The following is a 12,609-nucleotide window of genomic DNA, read 5'->3' as shown; positions in this document are numbered from 1 at the left end:
TTTCCCTAGTACTTCAATGATGAGAATCAGACTAGTTTAAAGGGGTGTGCTTCTGTGGGAAGAAGAAAATGCATTGGGTTTTTCAAAAGTAAGAGAATGAGGAAAACTAGAGGCTGCTTCTGTGAAAGGTACTGTTCTGTCAGCTTCTGAAATGATTATGTGAGGTTTCACTTAGCATTCAATTTTGATATTCAGCATTTGCTGTAAGTTCAGAGCTTCTTCTATAAAGAGAAGCTCTACTGCCTTACAAAGGTTTCTGCACTTGCCTTTAAAGATTATTACTTGTGTGATAAAGCATTAAAAACTCAGAGGCTGCATATCTTTAAAAGGGCTGGAAATTGGGAAGAGTTTTTCATTAGCTTGAGACTTCAGTCTGACCAAGTCTAGTAAAACCACCAAAAATAGTCCATATCTGACAGGTGGAGATGGCTCAGTGACCTCAGTTCTGTTCTTATTGAACAGGTGCTGTCGCCACAATTGATGCTATCAACAGAATGGCCAAGGAATCATGAACATCAAACTGCTTTCAGAGAAAGAAATAGTTTTTCCAGATGTGTGACATAGTGATAAATTAGTTTAGAGGAGCATATATTGCTTCAAGTGACCCATGTTGTATCTCTTCTTGGGTTAAATTACTTCAGGGTTTTAAGGTCTGTTAATCAATTTTGAACACTTCCTTATAGAAAAAAAGACAGCAACAAACCAACCAACCAAAAAAATAAAAACGTGTCTCAAGCCTTGTTCAGTGCCTGAAGGAAATCAAGCTTCAGTTTAACTGATTGGGCTAAATCTTATAAAGTCTTAAGGTCTGGCTCTGACAAGTGTTCTGCTAAGCAGTGAGCAGTATAGAGAAGGCTGGTGGCATTTGTTGGTTTGGTTTTTTTGTCCTTTGTGGTTTTGTTCTGAATGTTATATTAATTCATAGCATTAAAGTAATTGTGTTTTAATAGACCATAACAGCTGATGGATTGTTTTGGAAGTACATTTTAAGCAAATACTTATTATTAATCTCTCCTTCAAGGTGTTAGTGTATTTAAGAAGCACGAATTGGGACACTCGTATTGCGGCTGGCCAGGCTGTCGAAGCAATAGTGAAAAATGTACCTGAGTGGAATCCAACTCCAAGATCAAAACAAGGTGCTCCTTAAATTCATTGTGTATATCTCGTTGTTCATCTTGTGGAAACTGTCTGTGATATGAGCCTTTTCAAGGCATCTGTGTCATTTGGGTTTTTTTATGAGGTAAACTTTCATTTACATGTAAGTTGTTTGGAGCAGGGTGCTAATAATGCCAAGGTCATGGATTAAGTCTCTGTATGGGCCACTCACTTAAGAGCTGCACTTGATGATCCTTCTGGGTCCCTTCCAACTCAGACTATTCTATGATTCTGTGAAGTAGGACTGTAAGTAAAGCTCTTTGGATTTAGATGCTCCTGATCAGTTGTACCTGACCTTTATTTCTTCCAGAATGCTTGTGCTTTGTACCCTCATAAAGCTTTTATAAAGAAAAGGAATAACTAGTAAAATGGTAATATGTTTAACCAATCAACTTTGTCATGATAGTTTGCAGAAACTCTTTTCTTCACTGTTCCCTTAATCTGAGCACCTTTCTGAGGAAGGTGAAATGGCAGTTTGCTCAAGTCTGTTCTGTTTCTTTTCATCTGAAATCATCATGTTAGGGATTTTAGTTTCCTTAATTGTTGAATTATGGATTAAGTGATGTTGTCCAAATCTGTTGGTACTGTCTGTGTTCACAGCTTTGTGGTACAGGTTCTGGAAATTCACCGACTTGTTTAAAAACAGATACACTCACTCCCTAAAACAGCAACAATGAAACTCACATCTGTTTGAGGTGATCTCATATTTGTTTCAGTTGGTGCCTCCCAGTTCTGTTGGCTTTGAATTTGACAAGCAAGTTCTGCATTTTCCTTGTCCATTGTCTTTATTTTTGTAAACCATCATATTTGTTCTCCTCCAACAACTTCTCTTCATATTGAAGGTTTGCATTCTCTTCAGTCTTTCCTCACAGGCTGCTTTGTCTTTTAGATAACTTTTTTTTCTCTGTGCTTTCTCTTACTTGTGTCCTCCTTGAGATGCACAGAACTCCACACAGTCTACCTACATCTCTAGAGTACTGAAATTTACACGTAGTGACAAAATTATGTGCTTTGTGCTGCTATCAGTGTTCTTCCTGGGGAGACCCAGTAGTTTGTTGTCTGCCCTGGCTTTCACTGCTCAGTAAACAGATGAATACAGAAAGCTGTCAGAAATGCCTCCAAGATTTTTATTGAATGCAGTGTTATGTAGGCATGATTTAGGTTACTCACTTTACACCTTGTATACTTATTTGCCCATTAGTCTGTTCTGAGAGTCCTCTTTGGATTCCTTAGTGCCATTGTGACTTTAGGCTACCCAAAAGAGTTTAGCGTCACCTGTGTGCTTGGAGAAGAGTGCATTAGTGAATGTCTTTTCCATCAATTAAAGGATTGGTGCCCCAGAGGACTCCAGAACTAATTTCTACCTTTCAGTTTGTAAAAGGATGTTCTCCCCAGCTCTGTGCTAACTTGGTTCTTTTGATTTATTCTTACATGTGAATCCTTGCCAAAAGCTTTTAAATGTATTATGTTCACTGGATGCCCTCTATCCGCCTGTGGCAGCTCTTTAAGGGCATTGATAATCAGGTTATTAAAAGGTGTTTTTTTCCAGAGCAGTTCTCTTTCCCAGTGAATAATATTTATCCATATACTTAATAAATTAGTTATAGGATCATAGAATAGTTTGAATTGGAAAAAACCTTAAAGATCATCTAGTTTCAACCTCTTCTACTGCAGGTGGGGACTTTGCTACTGTATACTCTATCTTACCACGGATACAAGTTCATTTCACTTGTCTAGTTCAAGGATTACTTCTAGCATGCCTTTTGTACATGGAAGTTGGTTAACCTGTTAGAGTACAGCACTCTTTTAAATGCATTGTCCAGTTCTGGTACATCTGCCTATTGGATTATTAAGGAAATTGAAAAGATAATTGTGTGTTTAAGAAAAAGGTACTGTTTGAGAAGAGCCCACAGCTAGGCATCAGCAGCCCTTTCTCTCACATCTATTTAGTCACTCTCTAGCTTCCCAACTTTGGATGCTTGGCTAGTAGGGACACACAGCAGTGTTGGTGTGCTTGTGATACTGTTTGTGAGCCCTGTGCAGTTCAAAACTGTAAGCTGGCCCTGTGTGTACAGAGAAGGCGTGGTGGTAGGTCAGTGTCCAAGATTTTAAAAAGCTAATTTTATCAAGGGAAAAACATTCTTTTTTTTTTTTTTTTCTCTTCAGGTACATTAAGTGACCTATTTCAATTTGTCTTTGTGAAAATGGAGCCTTTATACTTTGAATTAAAATGCTATATGTCTGATGATTCTTTTGAGGAGAGATATTATATCTTGTTTTTCCTTTATCTTCTGCCAGAATTTGGAACAAAAATTTCATCCTGTTGTCCTTAATATTATTTTTATTTCCTACCTAGAACTAGGCTCAGAAAGTCCTAATGAAGATTCACCTTCAACAGACCGGTTGCGTTTTGACAGATTTGATATCTGTCGGTTGTTAAAACATGGTGCATCTCTTCTTGGATCTGCTGGTGCAGAATTTGAAGTCCAAGATGATAAATCAGGTATCTATATTTTACTTGCAGGCAAGAAAACTTAGTGATTTGAAACAGTTTGTTGTGGCAGCATTATGAATCTAGCCATCCATGGGTTCTCAGAATGTCAGGAAATAATGGCAGAACCTATTCCCCAACATGTGGCTTGTATTTGCTTTCTCAAGTAACACTGTTTTTTAGGAGGGATATATTGTTTGTTTGGGTTTTGGCCATAACAGTATTACTGTGTGTACTATGGGGAAGAAGGGGTGGAAACCTGAAAAAGCATCAAAGATTTCTGTAGACTTTTAAAAACGGGGCAGGCACTTCACTGCCTGTTCTTCACCTGAACAGTGTTCCCACATACAGAAGTAGCATGTGGCTTATTTAAAAACTTGAAAGTTTTAAGTATAGAAAGACTGCATGAAAAATACTGTGATAAGACTGCTGAGGTTGGAAGATCAAATAGCAGTGCCTGTGTGATGTTTTTTGTTTCAAGTGACTTGTCTAACATTTCTCTGTAATTTTTTTAGCTAAGAGTTGTTTTGTCAGTGTAATGGCACTGAATTATTTTAATCTAAGCTATTTTTTTGCTGTTACAGTACTTCCCTGTTCTTAGTTCCAGGCCATCTACCAGTTTCTGCACCAAATTAAGTGATGCTATTGATAAGAATCTGACTGTGTAGCCCTGATTCCTTTGTTCCCTGTGTGTGATGGGTTCTGTGCAGGGTACTTAGAAGATCAGTAGCTCAGCAAGGAGCAGAACATGTGGCTGCTGAAACTTGAGCAGTGTCCTGTCTCTTCAGGCTGGTTGCTAATTTATTGCTTGCCATCTTTTAAGCTAGATTAATAAAGTGGTGTACAAGTTTCACCTCATCTAATGAAAGCCAACACTTCAGTTCAGAGAAGCCTGATATTTATTCCAATGTCACATGATTTCATCCTTGAAGTTTATGCAAAAATAAAAAATAAATACAATATCAAAAAATAAGAAAATGAAACAAAAATTCTTAGTTGCTGCTTTTTTTTATTCATGGGAAAATGTACAGTCTGCTTTCTCTTCTGTGTTCTGTAGCAACTTCCCTTTTCAAGTAAGTAGACAACATAAATGGACATAATGTAACTTAATCTTTAGAATTAGCAGCCTTTGGTAATTATTCCTGAGATGATGTTAGAAAGGAAAAATATTTTTTAAAGAATGGAAGTTGCTTGTATTTGCTTGTCCGTTAAATGCAGTTTAAAAAAAACTTACTGGTATACACAATATTAACTACTAGTTACTACTCAACCTGGTGTACACCCCAAAATTGTGTCTGTATTGGTCATCTACTTAAATTTGTGTTGGTAATTGAAAAAAAAATACCCACCACAACACCAACAAACAAAAACAACAAAAAAAAACCAACTCCTCCTGACTGGTGTCTGTACTGTGCACGTAAAGTGAAGTCTGACACCCCTACCAGCTACAAGTTTTGGGTTGCTTGGAGGTTTTATTCTGCCTGGATGCTAAAATCTTATATTTTTAATGCAATTGTAGGTGCTCCCAAAGCCTAGGTGTTCTATAGTTAGTGTTCAAACATCACACATTCTTGACGTGGCATCTGTTAATTTCCAAAATGAACCTTGCTTGATCACAGTTGCAGTGTTTGTGTAGTTACAGTAGCAGAAGAGGTCTTCCTGGGTATCAGTGTGATTTGTCTTAGAAGATTGCATTAGCCAAGTGCAATTTAATCCTGTAAATTTTGGCTTTGTTATGTACTTTGAGCAAGTCATCAGTAAAATATCCAGTTGTAAATCTGACACATCTTCTTTTAAAATCTCTTTTTAAGGTGAAATTGATCCTAAAGAGAGGATAGCACGACAGAGGAAACTGCTTCAAAAGAAACTTGGCTTAGATATGGGTGCTGCAATTGGAATGAATACTGAGGATCTGTTCAATGATGAAGATTTGGACTATTCTCCTTCTTCAGTTTTACTAGTAAACAAACAACCTGTAGGTAAAACCTTGGGCTATTTGACTGCAAGAAATAATACAGTGGGTTTGCTTTGTTTGAGCTTCTGTGGTTATAATATTTCTATTTTAAATAAGATGATTGGCATCTAATGTGGTGTGCTTTGGCTTCCTGAGTTTTTACATCCCTTAGTTGCTTGTTAGTATTATTTGATGTCAAACTGCTGAAATGTTTGAAATGGAGGATTGGGGAAGTTGAGAGCATTGTGGGTTTGAGAATTTTTCAGGACTTCCATCACAAGAAAAATTGACAATGAATGACTTTTCTTTCAGACTCTTCAGGCTGCTGAGTTAATTGACTCAGAATTTCGTGCTGGTATGAGCAGTAGACAAAAGAATAAAGCCAAAAGAATGGCTAAGCTATTTGCAAAGCAAAGATCCAGAGATGCAGTGGAAGCTAATGAGAAGAGGTATAATAGTGAACTGGTTTCCTTTTATTTCTGTTAAGCTGGGATTGTGATTTGATTTATCTGTTGAGAAACTTCCTACAGTCTTTGCATCTTAAATCTCTGATGTGATAATTGTGCTGATGGTGGAAAGTTTGCATGCAGTGCTTGTTCCCAGGAGAGCTTTGTTGAGGACCGAGCTTCAGAGGCATCTTGACGTAATGGGATGCTACAGCTGAAATGTGTGGTTATTAAATATGGCTTGAGAATAATGCATGAAAACAGGGGATTTTAAGAAAATGAACAACTGAAAGTTTAGGATACAGTTTTCTGATGTGTGCAGTGTTCTTCACTGTAGTTTATAGGGGCATATTATTGTATCTACTGTGTTCATAATGAGTGATGAACAAAATTCTTGATCTTATTTAGGAATTGCTGGGTTTCTTGGATAAATCTGAGACAGATTGGGAATTTGGGACAGCATTCTACTGTCTCCTCACTGCATTTTTTGATTTTACATACAAACTCAGCTAACTTGCATATTTCACAGAGCTAAGCCTCTTTGTTTTGTATTCTTGCCATACTTTATTGTATCTGAAGACATCAGTTGTAGATGTAATTACTTGCATTAAAGCATACCTCGAGTTCATAAGCATGTACTTGCTTCTTCTCAGCAATGATAGCACTGATGGGGAGCCAGAAGAAAAAAGAAGAAAAGTTGCAAATGTTGTCATCAACCAACCTGCCACAGATTCAAAAACATTGGTAGAAAATGCTCAGGAAGAGGTATGATGTATTGTTCTGTTGTTAGTAGGAGAGATCATTCAGTTTTTCAGCAGAGTAATTTGAAATAAAATTCCTTCATGTGTCCAAATTCTGTAGTCCATTTAGCATTCAGGGAAGTGGAATGAAGAATGTCATGGCCAGCTCACTTTTATACATAATGAAGCAAGTGAGCTTCTAACTGTTTTCCAGCATTGAGGAAGAAAACACATTTAATCCTTTGGTAGCAGTTTGTGACCCAAATTAACACGAGTAGGTGGCTACAGGTGTCAGACCTGGGTATTAAACTGCAAAACTGTGCTAAACACTTACATGGCAGGATTACAGTGAGCCACAAATAATTTGATCTAAATGCTTATTTAATCTTTATTTAATCTTTGCTGTACTTTAATTAGGCTTAATTTAGAATTAGATTCTATCTTTAATAGTTGAAGATTAAAACAATTACCTTAGTCTTGGAAAAAAACTGCATTTGTTTCAACAGACTGAAAAGCTAAAAATTAAGAAATGCTAAACCAGAATATAAATGATGCATAGAAGTTTATTTGAGAAGACTTCATCTAGATAAGTCTGTATCCTTCAAAAATAGCTTTCCAGACATAGTTCAGTAATTAAAATTTTATTTGCATAAAAAATGGTTGGAAAATTAATCTGAAATATTAATAACTACAGGCTGAATAGCTACTGGTTTTCAGCTGTCTTTCAGTTGGTAGCAAAAACTCCTTTCCACAGCCATATCAGTTTCCTTCTAGAAAATTTTGGGATAGTGGATATGGTTTGGTTTTCAAAAAGTAGAATGTATTTGGAAGAGGATGCTGTTTATTGCTGGATTCATTGACCCAATTTCATTAGTGTAGTGCGTTTTCAAACTGAGACTTACCTGTTACGCTCCTTAAAGGCAAAATTCATACATTTAAAGGATCACTGGATAGAATAAGAAACTCTGCTTAATTTTCTTCTTTAGCATGATTTCTAAAGGCAAGCTGAATTCCAGAACATCAAAATTAATTCCCATAGAGAAGAGGTTACTATCTTAACAGAAACTTCATAAACTTCTTAAGAGATCTAGTGCTAATCAGTGAAGTTTCTGAGCTGAGGAAGAAGATTGTTTTTTCTGTTCTGTCCAGTAAGGAAGAAAAGTACTTAAGCTTTTGGAGTTTTTTGTATGCCATTAAAGTATGCACAGACAGCAATATAAGAAGTGTTCATGATTATAAGAAGTGTTCTCTTTTTTAATCTCATACTTAATAATTTTTTATGGATTTAGGCAAATGAATGGCCTCTGGAAAGCTTTTGTGAAGAGGTGTGCAATGATCTCTTTAACCCTTCTTGGGAGGTAAGACACATGCACTGTTTAAGGTGGAGCTAAAAGTTTTTTAAAAAGGGCTTCAACAGAAATGCAAACATTGTATGTGTAGAACTTAAGGGAATTTTGCCAGATATCAAAACTTAAATCATTTATGCATACAGATTACATAGCCAAGACAAATTTGCTTGTAGCAAACTTAAGTGTTTTTTAGACTAATTTAAAGGGGAATGGAAAACATGTGTAATGCATACTTGTGGAGAATGAGAAAGATATGAAAAGCAATCATTATATAAGTGAGAATTATGGGAGTGTTGAAATTCAAGCAAAATAAAATCACATCAGTCTATGGTTAAAAAGATTAAGCAATTAAACTTGGATTCATCAAGACTTTGAGGAATATTATGTGAATCTGTTGCTGGCAACAGTAGTATGTTTGTGTAATGCTAGGCTAGTAGAAAATGAAGGGGAATCAATCCTTTAGTAACTACAAAAGCTATATGTTTGGTTGCCTAGACCATTTATTTTCAAGATTCAAAATGGTTCTACTCACCTTTTTATTCAGTCCTTATATGATTTCCCACAAACTTTGGTAGAAATTTCAGGTAAAAATATGAAGTAGGTGATAATGATCTAACTTCCTTGTGCAGAAGGTGATCATAACTGTTGTCAACTAACTTCATTTTCTTGAGTTGATCTTGTGAAGGGTTAAATATTAACAGCAACTCTAACATCCTTATGTGTATCTGTAGCACGGTCTCGGTGGTGTCAGTATGGGCAGAGCCAGCTTGCTCTCAAACTTGGAAACAGAGATAGATCATATGCAGCCAGCACAATTATTTTGGTCCCAGAAAAAGAATCATTATATTTGTGTGGCACATCACTGCATCTGAGCTAAAAGCCTCACCTTATTTGAAAGCAGGCTGTTTGCAGTTGAAGGCCAGGTCCACTTGTCTTCTGGTATGTAGATGTTCTCATAGCTTTCTTAGTACATTTATATAAGGCACATATATCTTAATAGGGGAAGGAGATCAATACAGAATCATTGTTACAGTATGTTCTGGGTGCAAAACAGGCTAACCTGCCTCAAAATATATGTTTAAAGCGGCTCTTTGGCAGCATCTTGCAATGTCTAGAGGTCACCTGGGTGACTGCTTCAGACTGCCTGCCATGCTTACAGGCAGGTGAAGTCAGGCAGGATGAATCCTACTACTGGTATTGCCTTTATACATTTGTGTCTTGCTGGTTTGTATTTGCAGAAGCTGAGACATTAGCTATCAAAGTCTCCTTCTTTTGACATTTAAAACCTAGCTCATGGGCTATCTTGGACCAAATAAATTGATGATTTATGAACAATTAGGATTTTAAGACTAGACTCTGTTTTTTTATTGGCTTGCTTATAGCTTTAACCAGCAGGCACTGAGGTGTACCTAGGGGACATACATGTTTGCATTTCATAGAAGATATTCTGGTGAAGGGAGGAGCTACCAAGTACTCAGTTCTAGTTGTTACTGCCATGAAATGAAATGCAACAATTTTCTGCCAGCAACAAGCATGTATCTGAACTGTTCTTAAAAAAAAAGTGTTAATTCTCTTCCAGCTTATGTAATGGCCTCTCAATGAGAACCCAGTTCAAAACTCTGCTTTTGCAACTTTGCATATCTGTTCAGTGAGTTTTCCTTGAGAAGCCAATTGCTGGTCCAGTTAGGTATCAAAAATACCAGAAAGAGGTGTGTCTTTAGCACATCTTTCTACTGGTCTTTTCTTATTTCCAGAACTCTTCCTAGTGTGTTCAACTGTTCAAGTTTGGTGAGAGCATGCAAGTGCCTATAATTTGCTTTCCCATATTGCCAGTTCACTTATTTCTAAAATCCAGTCAAGCAAGGCAGGTTTGTAAGTTATGCGGAATAGTAATTCCCAGAAATTTGTTTTGCAGACTCCAGAATACTCAGTGAGGATCCAAACTCTGTTTAAGCAATACAGAGAGTAATAGAAAATATTAAACATGAAGTGCTTGCAGCTGTAATAATACTGATTTGCTTTCTCTTCTAAACTTAATAAAAACAGTAATATCTTCAAACTTCTCTTTGACAACTAGTGCCATATAGCATAGTGAGATAAAAGTAAATGAATGTTGGCTATGTTGCTGCAAATGTCATAATGTGTTAGAAAATAGAAGCAGTTCTTAATTGCTTCTGTTCATAAGCTGGCAAATACCTGGGGAAAAGGAGGCTGATTTTTGGACAGGTGAATGTTTCAATAGGTGATTTGATCTAATAATTCCCACAAGTCTAAGTAGTCCTAGTTCTGCAGCTCTTGAAACATCTCTGTTAAGAATACAGTAGTATTATTTCAATTTTCCAGCATGGGTTTTGCCTTCTGTCCCCTAATATTTTAAAACTGACTTTTTGCTTCACTTTCTTAGGTTCGACATGGTGCAGGTACTGGACTGAGAGAGATACTTAAAGCTCATGGTAAAAGTGGTGGTAAAATGGGAGATAGCTCTTTAGAGGAGGTAAGCTTCCAGTCATAGACTTAATATTTTACTTAAGTTTAGAAAAGAGACTTCTTAAAATACTTTGCAATAGGTGTGTGATGTGGCGGAATATAAAGACTTTTCTGCTCAGAATCATCTGGATGACATCACTGTGTGCACTGATAAAACATTGTTTTTTAAAGGCTTATGCAGAACCCAATACTACTGTACATTAATATGTTAGTTGTGTATAAAGTTATTAAACATTACCTTCCATATTCGAATATAGTGTTTTCAAGTCCTGATAAGACTGTACTGAAACAAAATTGACAAGTTGATTGTGTTACTCTGGTAGTGTCTCAGACCATTTAACTCTACTTGCTTAAATAGTAAGAGGACTCTATCAACCTGCTCTCTTTATTATGAGAAAAGGGATTAAAATAGTCTTCTTAAAAGGAGAATAATTTTTAAAAAATATCCTGACAATAATAGCTTGTTTACAAATAGTGAATTTCATCCAGATTGCTACTGACTCCCTTGCTGTAGAAGCAGTTGGAAGAGCATGTGGCTTAGAGTGTTGAAGAATGAGATTTAAATCAGTGTACTTCAGGATACTTTGTAAATAAAGAAAGCAAAAACTTCTCTCTCTCCTTGCTTCCCTGTAGAGTAGTATTTGTTCCATGGAGATGGCTGGGTGGGTAATAATAACACAATCTGCAATAATAAAATACTTTAAACAATTTCTTAACTATTTATGGAAAGTATGTGTACTCCAGCTAGCTTCAAAACCTGCTATGTATGCCCTCCTCACTGGCAGGGCATGAGACATTCAGAAGTCTCTGACTTAGGTCAGCATAATGTAGCAGCAACCAAAACTTCAGTGCGGTATCACCGTTATTCTTACACTGACTCCAGAACACAGCACTGTACCAGCTACTGAGAAGAAAACCCAACTCTGTCCCAGCTGAAAGCAGGACACTAGCCTTTGATAACAGTACTGTTTTTAGAGAAGAAAACATCCAGGTTATGATGTTTGTAATAATCCAGGGGAGTTGAATTAGTGCTGACTACTTGGCCTGGACTGTCTCTGCAAGAGAACTGTATTGAGTCAATGTGAACATTTGTTGTCATGTCTTTTACAGATTTTAGCTAAAGTAAGCATGTCAGAAATGCTTTATGAATCAAAGTGTTCAACTTTTCTCTTCTTACAGATGATTCAGCAGCATCAGGAGTGGCTAGAAGACTTGGTTATTAGACTTCTTTGTGTGTTTGCGCTAGACAGATTTGGAGACTTTGTTTCAGATGAAGTAAGTTTAAGTTACCTTTGCATGAACAGGTAGATCAGGCTTCTGCAGGAGATAACACTGCAGCAGCTTGGCTGTGCCTTGTGTAGTGCTGCTGCATGTGCCTGTTAGAACTGCTCAGAGATGCTTATTAAAAGGTAGCTGGTACATGAGCTTCACCTTGTTTGTATAGCAGTTTGGTCACCTCTCTTAAAGTCAAATTTCATGCAGAAGTATCTGTTTTATTGTTTACTTTTTCCTAGGTGGTGGCACCAGTACGTGAGACTTGTGCTCAGACTTTGGGAGTAGTATTGAAACACATGAATGAAACTGGTGTTCATAAAACTGTGGATGTTCTCCTGAAGCTGCTTACACAGGAACAGTGGGAAGTGAGACACGGTGGTCTCCTAGGAATAAAGTATGCATTGGCAGTACGTCAGGTAATAACCCACATGACAAATTGTAGAGAGCTTGGGATCAAAAATCTCTGCTCAAAGTAGAGGATGTGGATGAACAGTAACTAGGTGTGATAAAGCAAGATTGCTTGCAGTGCAGTCCTGTGGGTTGAGATGTGTGACTGCACTTCTGTATGCATGCTGCAAGTATATAGTGCAAGCTGTGCTTGCAGAACCATTAGAAATAGGGGATATGCCTGCCTGGTCTTGGTGATATTCTCATATGGGAGGTAACAGAGCAGAGTCTTGCAAGAAGTTTAGGCTATCTGTGGTAGTATTCT

The 12,609-nt window shown here is 37.0% G+C and overlaps 1 protein-coding gene across 2 annotated transcripts in view; it reads left to right on the top strand.

The window, feature by feature from the left end:
* BTAF1 (B-TFIID TATA-box binding protein associated factor 1) overlaps positions 1-12,609 on the top strand; it is a 43,070-nt gene that overhangs the window by 9,524 nt on the left and 20,937 nt on the right. For both annotated transcript variants that reach the window (XM_030950902.1, XM_030950901.1), the window contains 9 exons: positions 1,022-1,136; positions 3,512-3,658; positions 5,458-5,621; positions 5,913-6,049; positions 6,700-6,811; positions 8,076-8,144; positions 10,540-10,629; positions 11,802-11,897; positions 12,137-12,313. In XM_030950902.1, coding sequence (XP_030806762.1) covers positions 1,022-1,136; positions 3,512-3,658; positions 5,458-5,621; positions 5,913-6,049; positions 6,700-6,811; positions 8,076-8,144; positions 10,540-10,629; positions 11,802-11,897; positions 12,137-12,313 — 1,107 coding nt within the window. The remainder of the gene's footprint in view (positions 1-1,021; positions 1,137-3,511; positions 3,659-5,457; positions 5,622-5,912; positions 6,050-6,699; positions 6,812-8,075; positions 8,145-10,539; positions 10,630-11,801; positions 11,898-12,136; positions 12,314-12,609) is intronic.

The sequence above is a fragment of the Camarhynchus parvulus genome, chromosome 6 (genome assembly GCF_901933205.1).
Source record: "Camarhynchus parvulus chromosome 6, STF_HiC, whole genome shotgun sequence".
Classification (NCBI taxonomy): domain Eukaryota; kingdom Metazoa; phylum Chordata; class Aves; order Passeriformes; family Thraupidae; genus Camarhynchus; species Camarhynchus parvulus.
The sequence above is the reverse complement of the archived record's forward strand: the minus strand, read 5'-3'. Positions and strand labels throughout refer to the sequence as shown.